The sequence below is a fragment of the Engraulis encrasicolus genome, chromosome 17 (assembly GCF_034702125.1).
Source record: "Engraulis encrasicolus isolate BLACKSEA-1 chromosome 17, IST_EnEncr_1.0, whole genome shotgun sequence".
Classification (NCBI taxonomy): Eukaryota; Metazoa; Chordata; class Actinopteri; order Clupeiformes; family Engraulidae; genus Engraulis; species Engraulis encrasicolus.
The window spans coordinates 16,647,094-16,671,752 of record NC_085873.1 but is presented as its reverse complement, the minus strand read 5'-3'; the positions used below and the strand labels follow the sequence as shown (position 1 = coordinate 16,671,752).

General features: G+C 40.9%; 1 protein-coding gene across 2 annotated transcripts; it reads right to left on the bottom strand.

Moving 5' to 3' along the window:
• Positions 1-42: 42 nt before the first annotated feature.
• Positions 43-24,269, bottom strand: LOC134467895 (F-box DNA helicase 1-like). Of its 2 annotated transcripts, XM_063221881.1 has the most exons (22): positions 24,125-24,269; positions 23,770-23,910; positions 23,032-23,116; positions 21,426-21,664; positions 20,982-21,112; positions 19,861-19,996; positions 9,202-9,389; positions 8,317-8,409; positions 7,990-8,075; positions 7,739-7,907; positions 7,293-7,509; positions 6,914-7,001; positions 6,388-6,477; positions 6,068-6,204; positions 5,803-5,899; positions 5,544-5,707; positions 5,310-5,379; positions 4,229-4,432; positions 2,803-2,889; positions 2,540-2,655; positions 2,189-2,320; positions 43-1,571 (listed from the first exon to the last, which is right to left on the bottom strand). In XM_063221881.1, the coding sequence occupies exons 3-22, from the start codon at positions 23,108-23,110 to the stop codon at positions 1,461-1,463; spliced, it is 2,634 nt and encodes an 877-aa protein (XP_063077951.1). In that variant the 5' UTR covers positions 23,111-23,116; positions 23,770-23,910; positions 24,125-24,269; the 3' UTR covers positions 43-1,460. The 2 variants fall into 2 exon arrangements, with proteins under 2 accessions (XP_063077951.1, XP_063077950.1); XM_063221880.1 differs by lacking the exon at positions 23,770-23,910.
• Between the last annotated feature and the right edge of the window lie 390 nt (positions 24,270-24,659).

Here is a 24,659-nt window from a genome sequence, read left to right as displayed (position 1 = left end):
TTGTCCATGTGTTTGTTCTATGACTCCACAAGACAAGTTCCCTTCAAGGCAATTCATTCATTTATTCATTCATTCATGTTGCGGTGTCTAACAAGAAGGTAGTTGACAGAGAAAACTGCTGGTTTACAGATCTAATGAAACAAACATACAAAAATGTATATAAAAGTACAAAAAAACACATAGATTTAGAAAATTGGAAAATGAGTATAGCAACGTGTAAGCTTTTCAAATTCACGTCAATGCCCCAAAATGCAGTAAAAATCCAAGACAAACACATGAAAATAGGTGGTTTGATATCTATAAAGATCCATAAGTTAGTGTGTGTAAGCCTATCCCAAAAATGAATACATATACCTGTACGTATAAGTAAATGGAGAAGAAGAAAATTGAGGTATTGACCCAGTTGTCACAATACCCCAACATCACCCCCAGATATGAACCTCCACCATGAAGTTATGTGATCACCCAATTTGTGTGTTGGCATGTCCGTCCGTCCGTTCGCTGCTATTTCGGAGGGAGAAGGGACTGTCTCCTTTGCCGACAGCGCCTACACAAACCACCATCAACTAATAGCCCATGTGAGGAACGCATTTGGCATACGGCTTGGGCTCGCTATCAACAGGCACCGTCGCAGATTGTTGAAGTTCACAACGCTGTCACAAAACATTCGTATAATACAGTATGGCTCCGGGAGGGGGGGAGATGGTGAGGGAGACGGAGGGCAGGGGGTAGGGGGCAGGGGAGCCACCTTACCTGACCTTTTCTTATCGAAACACGGACCCAGGAAGCGTAACATTTATTTTTTAAAGATTTTTTTTTTGGTCTTTTACGACTTTATTGATGACAGGACAGTTTGAGAGGTGGACAGGAAGCGAATGGGGAGAGAGATGGGGAGGGGTCGGCACATGACCCGGGCTGGGAATCGAACCCGGGTCGGCCGCAAGACAGACGAGTGCCTTACCGGTTGGCCACGGCAGCGTAGCATTTCTTGTAGTTAAGCTTTTTCAGCAAGCAGTTTTCTGCTGAATATTTGTTAGTCAATGTGGGTATCATGTAACTATCATGATTGGAAAGGCTTTGCTGGCTGTTAAAAAAGCTGTTAAAAAAAGCTCAAAGTTGTAAAAGACTTCGAAGGTAGCCCTGACATTCAAATCACAATGTCAGGGGACTTGGAAAGTGTGTAAACCATTGAGAAAATAGTTTGAAGTGAGATGATAGCACAGGCTGAGCTATAGCCAGGACCTTTGTTTTTTAGTCAAGTGAAAAGCACATCATTTGATAGTTTAAAGAGGTTTTAAAAGATGTAAATACAATCGCCAAAGTTTAAAAGTGAAACCGGCGAGTTTAGTCTAGCCTCATCGGTCAAACAGGAAAGTCAGGGCAGGGTTTTAAGTTAATTAGCATATGTGCAATCCAAACCATGCCCAAGAAATTCATTGTCCCACTGCCACATGAAAGGGCTATGGAAAAGGAACCTGTTGTATCCCGGGACTCATCAGAAAAGCCAGGTGACCAGCCATGTTGTGAAGACAGGGCAAACATAGAGGACCACCTGGTTCCACACCATCAACCTGTAACAACAGTACAGGATACACAGTAAAATATTGCAGTGCAATTGCAACATTGCAATACTCGATTTGGTGTTAAAGAGAGTACCGGTAGTATTTTACACTATTTTAGAGCATATATCCATAGTGCTATTTCAACACTCAATGCTCTCACTCAGAATAGTGTTGAATTAGCACTGCAACATTTACTGTGTACAATGGTAAATACAATACATACACTGCAGCTTTCAGCCCCAACCAAGCTACATAATCTATATTTCGCCACTAGACATTCTAATAATTGATCAATACACAATTACTTGATTGATTATGAGAGTTTACAGTTAAAGTTTCCAAAACTTCGAGACTAGATACACCTACTGTAGAGACAAATGATTGGTGGATATACAGCAGAAGGAGGCTTTGCATTGACATACTGCATCAATATCTCACGCACGCACCCACGCAGGCACGCAGGCACCCACGCGCACGCTTGCAGGCACACATGCGCGCGCACACACACACACACACACACACACACACACACACACACACACACACACACACACACACACACACACACACACACACACACACACACACAAAGTAATTGATTCACTGCCAGAGAAAAAAAAGCTTACATATGCGATGGGGAGCTTGCTCATGCAGAGGCGAGTGTTTGTGTTCACTTTATTGGAGCATTTTGGGATGGAACACTGTGTTTCAGGAGTCTCCGCAGCAGCATTGGTCCACTCTGGCCTAAGGAAATGTTCCTGATAAACAAAATGGTAAAACATCAAACATCAAATCTCATCTTGCCAACCTCTACACAAGTTAAGACTGTTTTGCAGTAAGCGTTTTTATAATTTCGTTGATGTCCTTTCCAAAAAGTGACTGAAAACTTTTGAAAATCACAATTGATAGACTGATACAGAAATATATAGAAAAAAATCTTTATGGAAATCCCACTTGGCAAAAATAACAAAACTTACCCCTGCACGTGCAATGATATTGGCGATGGTTTTAGTCATGAAGAGGCTTCTTTTTGCTCGCGTCACAGCCATATAGATGAGATTCTTCTCGTCATCTTCAACAGGCCTTTCATTATCTAAGAAAGCAAACATCCAAAACATACATTGGCACAAGTACAGTATGTGCAGATGTATAGAGCTGTTGCACATTATATTCGTTGTAGCATAAGCATCATGCACATTGCATCATGCACAGTTAAACCACAGAAAGTAGCTTTGCAGACCTTGAACTTGGGCCCGGAAATCATCAATAATGAAAACAGTGTCAAATTCCAATCCTTTGGCCTTGTGCATTGAGCCCAGGATAAAATCTAAAAGTGACCGTAGAGAAAGAGAATATCAGTAAGCTACATACATAGGCTACACAAAGGTCAACATTACATTACTGAAAAGAAGAAGAAAAAAGCTTCACAAAAGAAGCCACATGATCCACCAAGAGTCAATACCAAAATAGGGAGGGGCTCTTTCCTATATGTTGCATCTCTTTTGTGGAATATGTTACCAGGCAATAGTAGGATCATCAATAGCTTAGATCAGGGGTGTCAAACTCAAATGGACCGAGTAGAGGGCCAAAATCAAAATCTGGAGCGAATTCGTGGGCCAAACTCAATATTTTTTTTATTTTATTTTTTTTACAAAAATTGACTAAAATTGCTTATGTTTAAATGAATGTCTAAACAGATTCCCATCATAGTTCAAATGTGCCAGCAAATTCTGTTGCATTTGAGTGTGAGATGTTTCAATGGCCTGGGTCCACTCATACTCCTGTGATATACACATTTTTATGTTCAAATCTTAATACTCTATTCAGTTATGGTGTATGTGGGCCAACTGTAATACACATTTGAAATGATCTGGCGGGCCAAATAAAATGGCTCCGTGGGCCAAATTTGCCCCCCGGGCCTGAGTTTGACATCCCTGGCTTAGATGGTTTTAAAAGTGCTTTGAAAATATGGCTTAGAGATAGGACAGTGCAGTATATCACTTTCAGAGCAAAGAATGTGTGTTATGTGTATGCTATATATGTAATGTGTTATAGTTTTACTTTTGTCCCAGGGCCACACTTATCAATTAACGTCTGCTGTCTTTAATATATACATTTATGAACTGAAGATGTCAAATAAAATCAATCAATCGATATCGAAACCAAAAGAAAGTATAGGTCAAATGTCTATCAAATTCTAAAAAAGATCTCTTGAAAGCATAAAAAAATCCATAAAATCAACTATTGACAGGGTATAATATTTGCACCATTGTTCTCAACTCAGCGCAAGGTTTAATCATCACAAGCTCAGTCCAGGGGTTATTCCTTTGTTTGGTGGGTTGGTCCCAGGCTAAACAACGAAGCCAAACAGTTCATTGGATGAAGAAGAACGTCCCATTCCGCTAGATTATCATGTTCAAATTTTACAGAAAACAAATATTACCAGTGTGTTTCAGTAGTTTTGGGTCCATTCATTCTGAGGGGGAATCCTTTATTGGCTTCAGACAGCAGCATCTGAAACCTTCATCTGGTTTATGAGATAGCCTTGGTGCGATGCCTCACTATATAGTGTCTCTATTGCCCTCACAGACTATGATTTTTCTGTCTGTCCTAAACTCCTAAACTCCTAGTAAGTCCTAAACTCAATCAGCCACTCCTTGAATCACCTGCTCTTTGTTGTCTTGTCTGTTGCCTGTCACGAATGCGGTTGAGGAGGTCAGGAATGCGCTCTCCGTATTTGTCCACCACTGCAATCTTCCACAACAGCTCCAGGTCCTCAGCCATGGCAGCGTACTCGCCCAGACCACGATAGCCCTGCAGCCCAGGCACTCTTCCCTCAGCAAACCGTCGGATGAAAGACTCTCCAATCTCTTCAATAATAGGAGAAAAATGGAAATGAGATGAAACCTCAACTTCTCTTACCAAAATTGAGTGTACATGTATCTGTTACTGAATGTTCAATGGTGTTGATGTCTTCGTCTGTCTGTTTGGTTGAAACACGTTTTTGTTGATGGTGGTGAATAAAGGCATCCTCGTCATCATCTATCATTCATTTTTAATCTATTTTATCTACAATGTACAAAGTAGTATTTCAATCTCTTCAAGTGGGGTCTCATTTGGAAATGACTTTCCTCTTGAGTCGAATTCTGAAGAGCAACATTTCAAACCTACAGTTCTTTTTTCAAAACCATTCAGGTGATCTCAGAACCTGGCAATTAGCAAGTCGGCTTTTATCCTTGAATAAGATTAGACCAGTGTCATTAATAAGTCTGAGATTTTGGATGGAAAAACTCAACCGTTGAGCTCTAGCAAAGCGCTTTCCAAAAATGAACTGCACTTTTACAGAACACCTATCCCAAGGATGTTAAACGCAGGCCCGGGGGCCAAATCTGGGCTGCTTGTTCATTTTATTTGGCCCACGATATCATTTCAGATGTATTATACAGATGGCCCACATACACAAATTAATAGCCTACAACATGACTTGCACATGAAATTTGGTGTGTCACCGGAATTTGATTAGGCTACTGTAACATACAACAGACACTCACATTTGAACTACCATGATGGGAACGAGCGTTTGTGAAATTTGATTTTGACTATTAAGTGCATGCATGAACAATTTTAGTTCGGCCTGCGACGTCATTCCAGATTTTATTTTGGCCCTCAGTCAATTTGAGTTTGATACCCCTGATCTAGCACTTATGCAAGTGCATGCATGAGATTCTCCATAGGAGTCAAACTTACGTTGCCCATTATCTCTCTGCTTCAAATACCAGATATCCTGAATTATGTTCAATCCAAATGCTCTGATGCCCTAAGAAAAGAAACCAGAAATATACATTACAAATTAAGATTTGGACTGCCAGTGGCTTGTGTAGGATTAACACATTAAGTGTATGAAAATCCATAGATAACGGCATGGAGTATTTTCCTTCATAAATTGCACACTGGTGGTGCACACGGTCATGGATGACTCACGCCTATGATGTAGATGAGGCAGGACTCGTTAAGGGTTAGCAATCTGACTGCCTCATGGAAGATGGAGGCGTTTGTGCGGCTGAGAATGGCCACCTTCCCGTCAGCTTCACCCTCACCAGTCAGGAACCTGCGGCGCATCTCATTGTCCTGCCCTCGCACAGAGCCTGTTGCACAGAGACACACATGCAAACTGCTGCACACTGCACAGCAACAAATACAGAAACAGATCAAATATTTGTGTCTGCGATGTAGAACGCACCAGCCTGGTCAACTCCAACCAGTGACTTCTTGACGTTTTTGCAAACTTCAAGTATTGTTGCACCAGTGTAGGCAATCTCTGGACCAAATCTGAAACTCTATTGGGGGGAAAGCTGTCATTTCACAATCTGAAAACACAAGTGTATACAGGAAAATATTCTTATTCTATACTTCCTATAATCTACAGAATCACATGTGGTTAAATGGGCTAATAAGATGTTTCTTCAGTGAAAAAGTCTGCCAGTATGAGCCGAGGGTGGTGGTACCTGGGTCAAGTAGTAGAGGTGTGTGTGTGGGATTGTGTCCAGGTTGTTGACCGCTCCTCTGAAGCTGTAGATGTGTTGGTGAGGATCACCCACTAAGATCTTTGCACAAGGCTGAGACAGCAAGATGTCCATGGTCACTAGAAAAGAATTTCACAGGCTTAAACTTTTTCATTGCAACCCTTAAAATTGTCCATACGAGTCGTGCATTACCATACTAATTGTGCATACAGAATTATCGCATGCCTTTATTTATTCATGTCTACAGGTTATATTTACATTTTCATATATATTATATCATATGTGGTATGCATGAAGTGTACCTGGAGTGCAATCCTGGGCCTCGTCGATAAAGATGACATCATAGTGTCCCATGATGCGACCACCCTCCAGTTGCCAGAGTTTAAGGTATCCTGCAAACAAGCAGACCACACAGCGACAATAGCAAGATTTCCACTTAAAGGCGAAAACCGGGTTTTTTTTTAAAATTGGGCCCTCACATTATAACTCATGTTCTACTCACTCCTGTATGTTGTGTGTCATTTTGATAGATTCAAAGATATTCGGCCATGAAACGACTTCCTATGGGAATTTTTTTTGCAGGCACAAACTACGCTATTTTTTATTTATTCATTATGGTATGCTACCACTCATAACACGTAGGTGGATTGCTTGTTTGGAAACTTCTCGGATTTGCAGGTAATACCGTTTTTGAAAGTCTGATAAAGGCGGATGTGACGTCACGTCACGTCACGAACATCCGCATTTACCAGTCTTTACCGCCTTTTGCCCCCATGCCATGCCAACGTGGTTTTGTCACACAACATTTCACATTACAGCTTAATTTACCATCATGATACATGCGGTAGGCAGCCTCAGATGTTGGTCCAATCGCCTTCATTCTCTCCCATATGCGTCTGGCATTGTTCAAAAACATCTAGCACAAAAAACACAATACAATACATTTTTGTCTACATTGTATCAGACTATCACAGTAACATGCCGGTAAGTTCATATACTCATAAAAGTCGATTATGATGAAATTCAGCCAAACAAAAAAAAATCTTAAAAACAATTTCAAATCTGTGTCTTGCCTTACAGCAGAGATTTTTCTCTTCTTTAAGTTGATAACTTTTAACGCACACCCAAAGCCATTCATTTTTCGCCAGAAGTTGAGTGCGCCCTCTGAAAAACTTGAAGCATGGTTTTCTTGCCATGCTTCCAGTACCTGTTTCTGAGTCTCAGTAGGCCGGCACATACTGCCGCTGGTGCTCCTGTACCAGGTTGGCACGTGATGGGCCTCTATGGCAGCGTCCGTAGACGCCCAGAAAATGTTGATGGTCTTTGTCACCACCTTGGCCCACACTATGCTGCGTTCACCGTCAGGCAACACCCAGAACACAGACATGAGCTTCAGGGGGGAGAACTGCAGCCTCTCACGGAACCTGCAAATAGCATTACCATTTTTGAAGATTTGAAAATTACATTGCTCATTTAGGCAAGTTTTCATTTCAACTGCTCCATTTTCAAGGCAAATGCACCTCTATTTCATTTCATTGTTTCTGTATTCCCACAAAGGTATTTCACACTAATGTGCATGTTGAATCTATTACGCGTAGGTAATGTTCATTATGTGATTAATAGGCCTATTATTTCCAAAAGCAGAGTGTGTACCTCTCTCCTACAGCAGTGTGGGCAAGGGAGTGAATGGTCTTACAGGACACATTGTCAGGGAAGATGCGTGTTGCATGCCTCTGTGCCTCTTTATTGAAGACCACATACAGGAATTGCAGCTCTGGCCTTTTTCTGGCATAGTAGACTAGTGTGGTTGTCTTCCCCGTCCCTGGAATATTCATGCAGGCTTACACATACTATATGAAAATAAATAATAAACATGTGCAGTACATGTGTGGTGAAAGTCTCACCAGCAAAGGCCATGATTTTGATCACGTGATCTGTCCCTGGCGTGTGGTTCAGAATGTGTTGCTGCTCTTGGGTCATCTGGTTTTCCCTGTGTACAGACAGATACACAAAGGACCCAAGAGGAGGTTTGTGTATGACAATGTACAATGTGTTAAAGGAGAGAGAGAGAGAGAGAGAGAGAGAGAGAGAGAGAGAGAGAGAGAGAGAGAGAGAGAGAGAGAGATGGACAGACAGACGGAGAAGGCGAAAGAGAAAGATAAGAGAAAGAGAAAGAGAAAGAGAAAGAGAAATAGAAAAGAAAGACAATGAAAAACAAAGATAGCTCTGACCTGTTTGATTCTAAGTCATTCTCCACCGGCGGTGCCTGGGCAGGAGAGGTGTTCTCCATTAGGTGCAGCACATAGAAAATATTATAGTGCAGCCTGCAGATATAAATACGTAGAAATAAAGCCATAGAACAGCGGGAAGGGGATATTGTAGTAGATTTCCTAAAGCTCATCCACACAAATGCACAAAAGGAAATACTAACTTTATATGAGTCAAGGCAGGTGAGCAAATACTTTTGGTAATGTACAGTAATGCATCTCAATTTCGCATATATACATGACTGAAGACCAGTGTATGGTACAATAACTTCATTCCACAATCCTTGCTTTTTAAATTCTAAAACCATGGCCCTTGTTATAAATTAGCTGTTACAAGAATGGCAATGACCAGGTTGTAATGTACTGTATCACTAAAGACTCAGTGTAATGTTGTAGTGGTGTAGTAAAGTCTGTTCAATGACTAGTACAGGCCTTCACTGGTGGAATGGTGCACATTATGAGGCTACGTATGTAAAGATTTTCTAGATTTCTACCAAAGAATTATCTACAGTATTACCGTAGTTTAAGATACCCCAAACCCAGCCTACCTAATGCAAAGGAGTGCAATCAAGTTCGGCCTCCTAAGGGGGCATTGGCCTGTCCTTTTGTGGCGTTTGATGATGGCTTGTATAAGATGTGCCCTACCGCTATCTACATACAACGCCAAGGGAACCCTGTTCATTCTCAACCTGAAGTCTCCAAAGGTCTCCTAACTGAAGGTGTCCTAAAGGGAGGCGTTCACCTGAGATCACATGGATCCAAGAAATGTATGAGGCTTGATCTATCTTACTCTACTAGACAATTCTTTCTACGTCATCCAAGACTGAGGATAGGGGTGGCAAGTCTCACCGGTTGCTGATTTTGACCTTTTTTTGCTCCATGGCCCGGAGCAGGGTGGCAGTGCACCACAGGAGCTCCGAGAGCACCCCAGGATCCAGCGGGCCCCTCAGACGACTGACCAGCTGCCACATGTCTCCCACCCCACCAGCCAGAACCAGCATCAGAGCCAACGCTGACCAAATGCTCTCCTCCTCACCCTTCGAAAACAACCATTTCTTCTGATCAGGGCTCAATGGCAACAAACTTGCTTCAAGTATTGTAATGTACACTCGTCTCCAAAAGAGTTGTCGTACATTTTCATTCGGGAGGGTTGTAGCTTTCATATGAGTGACTTCTGAAGCCAAGTGATTAATTGAAAGTCAGGTTATTAGCTGTTATTTCCAAACAGATGGATAGGCGACAACTCTTTTGGAGACGGGTGTACTTACAATACAATACAATACAACATGTATTTATATAGAGCAGTATCAAAACTATGAAGTTGACTCAAAACACTTTCAAAATAAACACATTATACACATTCCGACATTCCCACACCAGCTCTGGAGGCTGCCGTACAGGGCTAATTGTCCGGGGTTCACGTGAGACAGTGCACACACATGCACACACATAGTAATATTAATGCTAAACAAAAAGATTACTCTGGAAGTGCTTGTAAAATAGCATAAACAGTAAGCATCAGTGATACGGTTCCTCTGCGATTACATTGTGTTGTGATGTCTGGATCTAGATGCCGTTTCTCAAGTGCCACATGACTTCTTTGAACCTCCAAGATGTCCCTAATAAGACTTTGAGTGGTAACAGTAATATAACTCATTCCTTCTGTACATCATATTGTACATGATCCCAGTATGCTCTAGGCTATACGTTTTAGTCCTATGTAGTTGTAAACTGTCAAGGCCTCAACAGCCATTTTGCAGTTGGTTATCATAGCTTGCCATATACCATATGCACGCTTAGAGTGTGTAGGTTATGAATATTATATCATATTTTTGGTGTACCTATGACATTTGGAAAAATATATTTGGTTCAGTTATATGATGTGTGAGAGCTCTGTTTTTTTTCAATTCTTTAAATGACTCATCCATACATATAGGCCTACCGGTATATAAAGACTTATAATAAATATATAAAATCACTCCATCACTCAACCAATGAAACAGTCACCAACCACCACTCAATCAATCAACGAATCACCAGCCATGTTCTGGTGTTCCACTACCTGGTGAAAGATCAACCGAATGCTGCCATTCCTCCACCATCAGAGACCCTTACAGTATATGATGGAAATGCTTGCTTCTACAATATGATGGTAAATGGCCCTGGAAAATGCATCAGAGTTATCAGCTAGTAATACAGTAATGGAATGTGTATAATTGTGTGTAATGTATAATTTTATTGTGCATCTTTTTTCATAGAACATTCCAGACACACTTGCAGAGATCTCCTCATTGCTATTTGACAGCATAACTACGTCTGGATGTGGAGACATCATTTTCAGCACAGACTTATACAGACCCGAATCCATCAAGTCAATGGAAAAGAAACGCTGTGGCTGTAGAGAGAAGTTAATTATAGGGGGTGGAGCAACAAAACGTCCCACGGAGTGGAAACAGTTTTTTAAACGAATGATGAAAACAAGGTGCAGTTTATCAGGCTTATATTAAAGCAATGGAGTGGTGATAAGTACGCTTCAAAACTGCAAGGCCGGAAAGTAATTTTTATCTGTGAAGAATGTGCATACCTTCTTACATCAGGGGGCGGTTTGACAACAAGAAAGACTGAAATTCCATTACTTAGGTCATCACAGGAAGAGACCGACACCAGGGTTGTCCTTTACAACCAATATGCTGCAAATGAGCATTATACCAACGTACGGATCAAGAGTCCTGACTCTGACCTATTCTTCATTTTGCTGCACTTTGCTGGAACCATGGGCATCAACATCCTACTTGACACCAAGATACAGAGAATGTCCAGACTGATCAATGGCACACAAACTGCAGCAGAACTTGTCCAAGAAAAGTGCCCAGCTGTACTTGGTCTCCATGGCTTCACTGGGAGTGATGTGACAAGTGCATTCCGGGGCAAAGGTAAACTTCTTCCTCTAAAGGAGATGCTCAAAGCCCCCCAGTTTGTTACCAAACTTGCCAAACTTGGTGAAACCTGCACAGTGACAGAAGACCTTATTGATGATTGTGAAAAATTCACATTTGCATTGTATGGCGGAAAGAAAGCTGAAAAGGTTGATGACATGTGATAGAACATCATTAACAAACTTTGCACCAAAGAAGGAAAGTCTATTCCTGGAAATGTGGACATGGCTTCGCTACCACCGTGCAGAAAAAACCTCACGCAGCATGTCCGTAGGGTTAATTTTCAGGTTGCCCTGTGGAAAAGAGCCAACATCAACAATCCTGTAATTCCAGACGTGGGTCAAGGACATGGGTGGTTCATGGCAGAAATAGGTCTACAGCCCCTGTGGTATGAAGGTGAGAGTCAGCCACAGAGGTTGGAGGACATCTATGGTGAAGTCCACTGTGATGATAGCAGTGAGAGTGAAGTTGAAAGTGATTGGTCAAGCACAGACAGTGACAGTAGCAGTGAATGAACTGTCTGCCTTGGACTATACCTTTCCCTAAATGTTCAATAAACTTTGTTTATGATTCAACTTGTTTTCTTCTATTGTGGTGTTGTGCTCCAACTTGCACAGATGTGACAGAGACACATACAGTACTGCTCGCTATACAGTATTGTCAATGTTTCCAGTAGTTAGTAATTATGCTATTATTATACTTTTACAAATTGTTAATATATTTGCCTGTAAGGTCTTTACATATGTGTATGGTTGTATGGATGAGTCATTTAAAACAGAGCTCTCACATCATATAACTGAACCAAGTTTTTCCAAATGTCATAGGTACACCAAAAATATGATATATATTACGTATGCATTTCTTGACCTAAACTTAACACTTTGTTAACCAAAATCAGCATTTCAAAACAATTACAGTCATAGGCATCATTTCACCTTCCACTAATTAAACAAAAACCCAAAATGGCTCCAACAGATATATAGACGTAGATTAGAAGTAGAGGGATAGACATAGATAGCTAGACGTAGATTAGACTTAGATAGACAAACGTATATTAGAAGTACATATATAGACGGATGTAGATTAGACGTAGATATATAGACGTAGATTAGACGTAGATAGCCAGACGTAGAATAGACGTAGATTGACAGATGTAGATTAGACATAGATATATAGACGTAGATTAGACGTAGATAGCTAGACGTAGAATAGATGTAGATATAGACAGCAGTATAGTATAGTATAGATAGTAGATTGACAGATGTAGATTAGACGTAGATAGCTAGATATAGAATAGACGTAGATTGACAGATGTAGATTAGACGTAGATATATAGACGTAGATTAGACGTAGATAGCTAGACGTAGAATAGACGTAGATATATAGACGTAGATTAGACGTAGATAGCTAGACGTAGAATAGACGTAGAATAGACGTAGATATATAGACGTAGATTACACATAGATAGCAAGACGTAGAATAGACTTAGATTGACAGATGTAGATTAGACGTAGATATATAGACGTTAGGGTGCATCAGATGCCCCCTATGAAAAGATATTGCCTTGGCCCTATAGTAAAAATGTTCTACACCCAGTAAAAACACACTGTGTAAAATATTTTGAAATTTGGATGAAGTCTACCGGGGCCACCAGCCCCATGAAAATAGAAAATAATGGTGATAGTCAGAATCTTGGAATAGAAATGGACATTTTGCTGCATAAAGCTACCCAATAAAAAACATATTGTCTCAGCTCTGTGATAAAAATGTTCTATGCACAGTAAAATCACTCTGTGTAAAATATGTTGAAATTTAGATGAATTCTACCGGGTCCACCAGGCCCATGAAAATACAAAATAATGGTGATGGTGATGGGCAACCTGGATTCCAAAGCTGAAATCCAGTGCCACATATTCCAAATGACATACCTAGTTTTACCTTTCCAGTTAGGGCAATTGGACAGGTAAAACCAGCTAATTTGAAATCTGTAGCACTGGATTGTGGCTTTTGAATCTAGGTTTGCCATTGTCTTAAAACAGAGGTGGACACATTTCGCGTGACACATTTGCCCTAGCCAATATAATGAACCAGCTGAGCCTAATTACCACTTAAGCCAGGTTGATGAGGTAATTAGTGAGATCACCTGTATTGGGAGCACAAACAGAAGGAATATCTAAGCAGGTTGTGTATTCAGTCGATCCACTTACACAGACTTCAGTCTCAGGACAGACTGATGGTCAAACTGCTATATTTAGGCAAATTTGCTCTTTTGCAACACAATATCAATTCCTTGCTGCCTTGGACCACTGCTAGTATCAAGCAAGAGATTGCAAAGCTGCATGACTGTTATATTTGTGTGTTTCACCTGTGGGCCTACAATTCATGGAGGAACATCTGTACCAAAGCTGTGAATGTTCCTTGGAATGCCTAGGCTACAAAGCAGTCAATACAACTGTATTGAAGAGTGCCATTACTTCGTTATCCCATCGCCTGTGGTAGTATTTCAATTTACTCCATCAGATGAGTACCATAACTTACCTGAGAGGCCCTTGGCAATGGACTCTGGACCTGGTGATACCCATGACATACCTAGAAGCCACTTAAGTACAGGTTTTGGGAAGCCACTCTTTCCAACATCACATACAGTTTTATTGTATGTACTCTATTGAACTACTGCAGGGATTTCTTTAAAAAAAACACAAGTCATTCCAAGGAGCATTCACAGCGTTAGTACAGAAGCTCCACCAGGTATTAACAGCTACCTGTACAATCCTGTAGGCCCACAGGTGAAGCACACAAAAGTCATACAACTTCGCAATCTCTTGCTTGATACTGGCAGTGGGTCAGCTGGTTCATTATATTGGCTATATTTGGAATATGTGGCACTGGACTTTGGAATCCAGGTTGCCCATCACTATCACCATTGTTTTGTATTTTCATGGGCCTGGTGGACCCAGTAGAATTAATCTAAATTTCAACACATTTTCCACATTTTCCAGAGTGATTTTACTGTGCATAGAACATTTTTTATCACACAGCTGAGGCAATATGTTTTTATTGGGTAGCTTTATGCAGCAAAATGTCCATTTATATTCAGGGCTGGACTGGGCGATAAATAGGGCCCGGGCACTTTTGGATTTAAGGAGATTATAAGTGCCGGAGAACTGACTCACTGGTGGGCCCCGCACCCTCATGGGCCCCTATTTTCAGTAATGTAAAAAAAAAAAATGGGGGCCCACGAGGGTGCGGGGCTCACCGGGAAATGCCCGCCATGCCAGATGGCCAGTCCAGCCCTGTTTCTATTCAAGATTTTGACTGTCACCATTATTTTCTATTTTCATGGGGCTGGTGGCCCCGGTAGACTTCATCCAAATTTCAAAATATTTTACACAGAGTGATTTTACTGTGCATAGAACATTTTTATCACAGAGCTGAGACAATATGTTTTTTATTGGGTAGCTTTATGCAGCAAAATGTCCATTTCTATTCCAAGATTCTGACTATCACCATTATTTTCTATTTTCATGGGGCTGGTGGCCCCGGTAGACTTCATCCAAGTTTCAAAATATTTTACACAGTGTGTTTTTACTGGGTGTAGAACATTTTAACTATAGGGCCAAGGCGATATCTTTTCATAGGGGGCAACTGATGCACCCTAATAGACGTAGATTAGACGTAGATAGCTAGATGTAGAATAGACGTCGATATATAGACGTAGATTAGACGTAGATAGCTAGACATAGAATAGACGTAGATATATAGATGTAGATTCGACGTAGATATATAGACGTAGATTAGACGTAGATAGCTAGACGTAGAATAGACGTAGATTGACAGATGTAGATTAGATGTAGATTAGACGTAGATTAGACGTAGATAGCTAGACGTAGAATAGACGTAGATTGACAGACGTAGATTAGACGTAGATTGACAGACGTAGATTAGACGTAGATATATAGACGTAGATTAGACGTAGATATATAGATGTAGATTAGACGTAGATAGCTAGACGTAGAATAGACGTAGATTGACAGACGTAGATTAGACGTACATATATAGACGTAGATTATACTTAGATAGCTAGACGTAGAATAGACGTAGATATATAGACGTAGATTAGACGTAGATAGCTAGACGTAGAATAGACGTAGATTGACAGATGTAGATTAGACGTAGATATATAGACGTAGAATAGACGTAGATATATAGACGTAGATGGATAGACTAAAATTAGACGTAAATAAAAGTAGATGGAAAGAGGTAGATATATAGATGTACATTAGATGTATATAGATAGACGTAAATTAGACGTAGATAGATAAACGCAGATAGACGTCAATAGCTAGACGTAGATTAGAAGTAGATAGACAGACATATATTAGACGTAGATTTATAGACGTAGATTAGACGTAGAGATACAGATGTAGATTAGACGTAGTTAGCTAGACGTAGATTAGACGTAGATACACAGGCGTATATTAGATGTATATATATAGACGCTGATTAGACGTAGATGGATAGAAGTAGATTAGATTTAGATATATAAATGTAGATTAGAGGAAGATATATAGACCTGGATTGGCTGTAGAGAGATGGACGCAGATATATAGAGGTAGATTAGACCTAGATAGACAGACATAGATGAGACGTAGATATATACACATAGATTAGAGGTATATGGATAGACGTAGATTAGACGTAGATATATAGATGTTGATTAGATGTAGATAGCTAGACGTAGATTAGACATAGATAGACGTATATAAGACATATATATATATATATAGATGTAGATTAGATGTAGGTGGATAGACGTAGATAGATAGACATAGATTAGACATAGATAGATAGATGCAGCTAGACATAGATTGCTAGACATAGATTAGACGTAAATAGATAGACATAGGTAGACGTAGATAGATAGACGTAGATTAGACGTAGATAGACGTAGATAGATCGACGTTGATTAGACGTAGATATATAGATGTGGATTAGACGCAGATAGCTAGACGTACATTAGATGTACATAGACAGACCTATATTAGACATAGATAAATAGACGTAGATTAGATGTAGATGGATAGCTGTAGAATAGACGTAGATAGACAGATGTAGATTAGACGTAGATGGATAGACGTAGATTAGACGTAGATTTTTTCACATCTAATCTTATAGACGTAGATTACATGCATATAGATAGACGTAGATTAGACGTAGCTAGACAAGCGTATATTAGATTTAGATATTGTAATGGCGCTTTGCCCAAACGCCACGTGAGGCAGTCATGTCCGCAAGCGCAGCCTAATCCACAAGCAGGCCTATCTTGAATCCACAATTGGTCCTTCAGTTCCTTCCAAGACGCCGGTCTTCGGGAGTTTTAGACTTTGTAATGGCGCTTAACCCAAACGCCAAGTGAGGCAGGTGGCAAGTTGTTCCGACGCACAATCCAAGGTATTAAGCACGCACGGACAGTTGAATAAAATAGATGTTGTTGTTTTATTTCAATCGATCCGGTTGACTTATCTAATCAAAACACTGTTCAAAGTACAAGATATACAGTGATTTGTCTGAAGTATTTTGTGATCTAAAACTGTTCCTCCTTACCATCCTACCTGTTGAACACACATTGAATGGCCTAATTAAAGTGCCAGCGGCACGTCCAAGGGGGTGTGTCCTGTCACATGACAGATAGTAAGGTAATTAGGAACAGCTGTACAAGATCAAAAGAAATAAGGCATGTATGCCATTTCTTAACCTAAACTTAACACTTTGTTAACCAAAATCAGCATTTCAAAACAATTACAATCATAAGGATCATTTCACCTTCCACTAATTAAACAAAAACCCAAAATGGCTCCAACAGATATATAGACGTAGATTAGAAGTAGAGGGATAGACGTAGATAGCTAGACGTAGATTAGACGTAGATAGACAAACGTATATTAGAAGTAGATATATAGACGTAGATTAGACGTAGATAGACAAACGTATATTAGAAGTAGATATATAGACGTATGAAGATTAGACGTAGATATATAGACGTAGATTAGACGTAGATAGCTAGACGTAGAATAGACGTAGATTGACAGATGTAGATTAGACGTAGATATATAGACTAGATTAGACGTAGATAGCTAGACGTAGAATAGACCTAGATATATAGACGTAGATTAGACGTAGATAGCTAGACGTAGATTAGACGTAGATAGCTAGACGTAGAATAGACGTAGATTGACAGACGTAGATTAGACGTAGATAGCTAGACGTAGAATAGACGTAGATTGACAGATGCAGATTAGACGTAGATATATAGACGTAGATAGCTAGACGTAGAATAGACGTAGATATATAGACGAAGAGTAGACGTAAATAGCTAGACGTAGAATAGACGAAGATATATAGACGTAGATTAGACGTAGATATATAGACGTAGATTAGACATAGATTGACAGATGTAGATTAGAAGTAGATATATAGATGTAGATTAGACGTAGATAGCTAGACGTAGAATAGATGTAGATATATAGACGTAGATTAGACGTAGATAGCTAGACGTAGAATAGACGTAGATTGACAAATGTATATTAGACGTAGATATATAGACGTAGATTAGAGGTAGATATATAGATGTAGATTAGACGTAGATATATAGACGTAGATATATAGACGTAGATTAGACGTAGATAGCTAGACGTAGATTAGACGTAGATATATAGATGTAGATTAGACGTAGATATCTAGACGTAGAATAGATGTAGATTGACAGACGTAGATTAGACGTAGATTAGACATAGATATATAGATGTAGATTAGACGTAGATAGCTAGACCTAGAATAGACGTAGATTGACAGATGTAGATTAGACGTAGATATATAGACGTAGATTAGAATTAGATAGCTAGGTGTAGAATAGACGTAGATATATAGACGTAGATTAGACGTAGATAGCTAGACGTAGAATAGACGTAGATATATAGATGTAGATTAGACGTAGATATATAGACGTAGATTAGACGTAGATAGCTAGACGTAGAATAGACGTAGATTGACAGATGTAGATTAGACATAGATATATAGACGTAGATTAGACGTAGATAGCTAGACGTAGAATAGACGTAGATTGACAGATGTAGATTAGACGTAGATATATAGACGTAGATTAGACGTAGATAGCTACACATAGAATAGACGTAGATTGACAGATGTAGATTAGACGTAGATATATAGACGTAGATTAGACGTAGATAGCTAGACGTAGAATAGACGTAGATATATAGACGTAGACGTAAATTAGAAGTAGATATGTAGATGTGGTTTAGACGTAGATGGATAGACTAAGATTAGACGTAGATAGACAGACATATATTAGACGTAGATTAGACGTAGATTAGACGTAGATGGATAGACATAGATTACACATAGATATATAGATGTAGATTAGACGTAGATAGCTAGACATAGAATAGATGTAGATAGACAGATGTAGATTAGACATAGATAGACAGACTTAAATTAGACGTATATATATATATAGCCGTTGATTAGACGTAGATGGATAGACGTAGATTAGACATAGATAGATAGAAGCAGATAGACAGATTGCTTGATGTAGGTATATAGACGTAGATTAGACATAGATGGATAGACATAGATTAGACGTAGATAAAAGTAGATGGATAGGCGTAGATAGACAGACGTAGATTAGATGTAGATAGGTAGATGCAGCTAGACAATGATTGCTAGACGTAGAATAGACGTAGATAGACAGATGTAGATTAGACGTAGATATATAGATGTAGATTAGATGTAGATGGATAGACGTATATATGATATATTCATAACCTACACACTCCAAGCTTACATATGGTATATGGCAAGCTATGATAACCAACTGCAAAATGGTTGTTAAGGCCTTGACAGTTTACAACTACATAGGACTAAAACGTATAGCCTAGAGCATACTGGGATCATGTACAATATGATGTACAGTAGGAATGAGTTATATTACTGTTACCACTCAAATTCTTATTAGGGACATCTTGGAGGTTCAAAGAAGTCATGTGGCACTTGGCCATCTAAATCCAGACATCACAACACAATGTAATCGCAGAGGAACCGTATCACTGATGCTGGTTGCTAAGGAAGATGCTTTGCCTAGCAACTGTTGCTATGCAAAAGGTGCACCAAATACAGTATAAAATCTGTATACTACAGACTCCAAGCTTTAATATGATATATCATAAGCTATTATAACCAACTGCATCATGGCTCTAGAGGCCTTGGCAGTGTACCACTACATAGGACTAGAATGGATGGGGTCATATACAATATGATGCGAAAAATTATAGTGGGAGTGAGTTATATGACTGTTACCACTCAAATTCTTATTCAGGACATCTTGGAGATTAAAAAAAGTCATGTGGCGTTTTGTTGTGGGGGGGTGCATGGTAGGCTACCGTTCCTCCCTGTCTAATACTATACATACATATGATGCAATAGCTGTGTTGGATCTCCTAAGGGGAGATAAGGAAAAGCAGTTCAGTGTGTGTGTGCGCGTGTGCGAGCGTGTTACCGTTTGCCTCATGCTCTCTGGCATGCAGGCTATGGCTTGCTCATAAAGGCGATGTGTCCTGATTGACTCCAGCATCCTTTTGTCTCTGTCTGCCATTGACACCCTTGGCATGCACTGGAAGGTCTGAGATATGTACCTACACACAACAAACAAGCGCACAGGTGTAAAGAGAATGACCATCACTTTATTTTCAGTAAGAATCTCTTGACACATACAGGGGTTGTACAAAATATCTGAGACACCTGTTACTTTAGTGTGGGAAGTTTTATGGCTCAAGTGGATCAGCCTGTTGGCCAATCTTCATTAATTGCACATTGCACCAGTAAAGTGAAGTGTAAAGGTTCAATTAGCAGGGTAAGAGTAGTTTTGCTCAAAATTTTGCGATGCACACAACATTATGGGTGACGTATCAGGGCTAAAAAATGATACATTCTTGGTGCGTGTGTAACTGTTGCATCTTTGACTGAGACAGCTAGTCTTATTGATGTATCAAGAGCCACGGTATCCAAGGTAATGTCTGCATACATCCAGGAAGGATGAACCACATCCAACATGATTAACTGTGGACGCAAGAGGAAGCTGGAAGGTTTTCTATCCATTTAGGCCTTTTGTGTACACATAAAATGAGGGGTTTTTTTCTATCACAAACGAACCTGTCACAATGGTGATGTTTAAATCCACATGTCATGTGTTCACTGGATATAGTAAATAGATAAAAACGTCTAAACATCTAAATCATCCACATGCGTGTAATCACGGGGGCAAGCAAAACGGCGCCCCAAGAGAACAATGTGATGCAATAGAACAATGCTCAGGGTACCTCAGTCATGAAGGAGGATGGGGGAGAGCACTAGTACACCACCAACCTGGCAGGCCGGGAATTGAACCAGCCACGCTTGACAACTTAACGGCTTACCCAAGACTGTCCTTGACATTACATTACACATTACATTTTTTTTAATCCAAAGCGACTTACAGTTATTTAGATACATGGTATTGGTTACAGTCCTGGAGCAATGTGGGGTAAGGTGCCTTGCTCAAGGGCACTTCAGCCATGGATGGAGGTGCAGGGAGTAATGGTGGGATTTGATACTGTATAAGACACATAGTAATAACCCCACCTTGCCATGTGTAGTAAGCAGAGGTTGTTGTCAGGGATCAGGTGGTTTTCTTGAAGAATGGAGACCACCTCTCTCTGGCCTTCTTCCCCCTGGCGATGGTAGCGTATGTAGCGCTTCTTCCAGCAACAAAACTACACATCAAGCACATCAAGGAATTACAATGGAAGTCAAAGGAAGGGTGAATGAACTTATGAGTGTGTGAAACCACCACCCGTATGCCTATCTCTCACACGCAATAAAAATGGTCATGAAGTCCCAGCTGTGGATCATTTGGCTGGGCACTCGACTACTACACTGGCGACCCGGGTTTGATTCCGGCCCGACCAATCCCTGTCTCTCTCTCCCCACTAATCTCCTGTCACAACTTCACAATACAATCATAATAAAGGCAGAAAAAGCAAATAAAATACTTGGCATTACACAATGTGCAAGCTGAGCTCATACCCCATCTTGAGAGATGATATGGTGCCAGAGTCTGGAGACGCGGTTGGCCCGGAGGAAGAGGTCCTCAGCTGGGAGCATGGCCAGGACGCCTCTGAGCAGGGGCTCCGGCAGGGCATCGATGCGTGTGTTAGAGGGGGCTGGTGGAGATTGCAGGGGCTCTGGCGCCCTCTGGAGGCCGTCCTCTACTGGCTGCCTACCAAAGTAGGAGTCTAGTGTCCTCTGCTGAAGACGTGGCTGTCCTAAGGAAGCAATAGAGAGGGACTGTTTACTGAATGACACTTATTTTAAAATATTAATGAATTAGAAAAGGTGTTTACTAGTAGAGCTTTTATGATAGTTATTTGAGCAGCTATAAATATATGAAAAGAAGTAGCAGACTGAGCTGCAAGGTATGAATTAAGATACGAAAGCTCAGCCTGGGTCCCATTTACTGCAGTGGAGCTGGACAAACTTGACATGGCCATGCGGTTAAAAGCAGAATTTCGCATGAAGACTCACTTACAGGTGCTAACTAACAGACACAAGACAAACTCAATATTAGTGATTCTTGCGTCGACAAAATAGCAGAAATAGAGGCCAGAGTAAAAGGGCTACCACTAGCACAACTCCTTAGACAAGTAGTTCCCAACCAGGGGTGCTTGGGTGTAACGGATCCCAACTAGCAGAGTTTGGCGTAGATCGCCAGTAAAACCTCCCTTCTGAAGCCTCATGCACTACTGTATAATGTAGTGCTGCTGAGCCACTGGTCTGGACCTTAAGCTCAGTGGTGTTGTGCTTTGCCAACCATACCCAAGCTGGAGCGTGGACTGGTAGGTTGCAGGCTTGAGTCCCGATGGCGAACTAGCGCAGGATCACCTCAGTCACATGGGCACACTTCAGGGGTTATGTGGAAATGTAACGGAGGCCAACTAGCACAGTGTGGCGTGGAACATCAGTAAAACCTCCCTGCCGCAGCCTCATCGGATTGGTCCTTTAGTCCAGAGGTATTGTGCTGTGACTCCCATACTTGAACCGATGCTTTGACTTGGAGGTAGCGAGGTCGCCGGCCCCAAGGGACACAGAATGCGCGGGAACACCTTGGTTATACTGGTGCCGTTGACCCGGGATGGGAGTGAGGTTTAGGGGGGTGAGTGTAACAGAGGCCAACTAGCAGAGTGTGGCAAGGAACGTTAGTACCACCTCCCTCCTGAAGCCTCATACAGTAGCCTTAGGGCCGGCTATCGGACTCGTCCTTAAGTCCAGCGGCATGCTGTGACTCCCATACCCGAAACGATAAGTTGACTAGGAGGTGGCAAGTTTGCGGCCCCGAGGGGGACGGGCTGCGCGGGACAACTTCGGTTTCAGAAACATTTACAAATGTATGGAGCAGTCAGATAGAGGTGGATAGAGGAAGAGATACAGGGTATGACTGAGAGGGTTGGTATGATAAAAAAAAAACGTATGGGTAGTCTATGTAATGCAAGATAAAAAAGGTTGGGAAACACTGTCTTAGACATTTGGATTTGTGAGTGAATGAAAGAGCCTGTGTTAAGTAGCGTAAGCAGGAGGAGGACATGGTAGGCCTAGTGGCTTTATCTTCTCAGTCCACCTCTGAATACTATTTTACCAGATCTTCCTCTTCTGTGCTGGACCGGGTATGGACTCCGAGGGCTTTGACCCAGTGATCTCCGGCGATGGGCAGGCATTCCTTTCTAAACATGCAAAATACAAAAATCATGCAGTGGTTTCCATTCATAGACCATTGTGTGGTGCAGCACCAGATAGCCTAAAGAAAACTTGAGCACCACAAATTGTTTCTGCATGTTTTTTTTTCCGGAACTTATGTGATTCTTTCATTTTCTGTCTCAGAGAGAGAGAGAAAGAGAGAGAGAGATGAACAGCTGTTCATATATCAATAAAGCTACACACTTGTAGAATCACACAATACACAAGGTTTTACAGCCGTTTTACCGCAGGCTAGTGTGTCCATCAAAAGAAGCGCAGAGCAGTCAGGACCACTGACAAAAAAGTTAAAGCTCTCCATTTAGAATTGAATCAGCTTGAAATTACGGAAGTAAATTGCTGTTTATCCCAAAGGATATCTCGGCTCAATAGTCTATCCGTAGACGTAGAAAAGAGAAAGTAGAAAAGTTGGCAATGCATGGCTATTCTGGGGCCTACAATTAACTGTAACCAGATCCTGTAATTCAGTCTGTACCAGAAAACCAAAACTCGTTTCATATTTGCCATGACTCCAATGTTTTCGTGTCCCAAACACCACTGCATAAATGTATAGTATTGTGCAATAGGCCAATGCGGTTCATGGTGTCCAAAAACTGCCGTTATACGAGAGCATGCAATGCACCTTTACTTTTCATTCTGTAGGGCGTCCGGTGGTAGTAGTTGGGGACAGCAGATACGCACCTTCTCTTTAGCTTGTGTTTACAAACTCCGTTTATCAGAGAGTATAGTCAGCCACTGTGACTGGGGTAGCCTAATAAGAAATCTTAATTAAAAAAAATGATTCCAAGTCAACAAGGAATGCACAATTTCGTTGTACAATGACAAATAAAAGATAGGCTATTGTATATTGTATTGTATTGTAACAATTCGCAACACAGTAAACTTGATAACAAACGTCATCCTCATAAATTAAAGGTGATAATCACGCAGCCAGTTGGTTATTGTAGAAATCAAATACTGGTTGATTCGGAAAATACCTTTTTAGTATTGTTGTTGCTGTTGCATGTTGCCCAGATGTCTGCGCAGTTGCTCTCGTTTCTTCAGAATAGAAACTCGTTGTCTTGGCATGCGCTGTCATTTGCCAAATGACCGCCTACGGAATTACAGTTCTACTAGGCTACAGCCTACGACAGCGCTACTTAGCCTACAAGACAGTCACAAGACTGATTTTGATTGCTAGACAGTGACTTTTGTATCCGGTCCAAAAGTCAAGAAATTACAGAGTGCATCTTAATATGGGACCTTGCCTCCTCCACTTCGCTCCTCCACTCGCTTCTCGTCATGATATCACTGACAACAGCATTATATTTCAATATCTTGCAAAAGCTCAATTGTGGAGTCTTTTTCTCGTTTGCAATTGTTATGGTGAATGAAAAAGTCCCTCAAAAGTTGTTGTGGCGAGGCTGACAGCTGGGAAACTTTATCGTTTTCTCCACGGAGGAGGGGCCAGGAGGCGGGCCGAGGAGACAAGCTCAAGTGGAGGAGGCAAGGTCACATATTGGGATGCAGTCC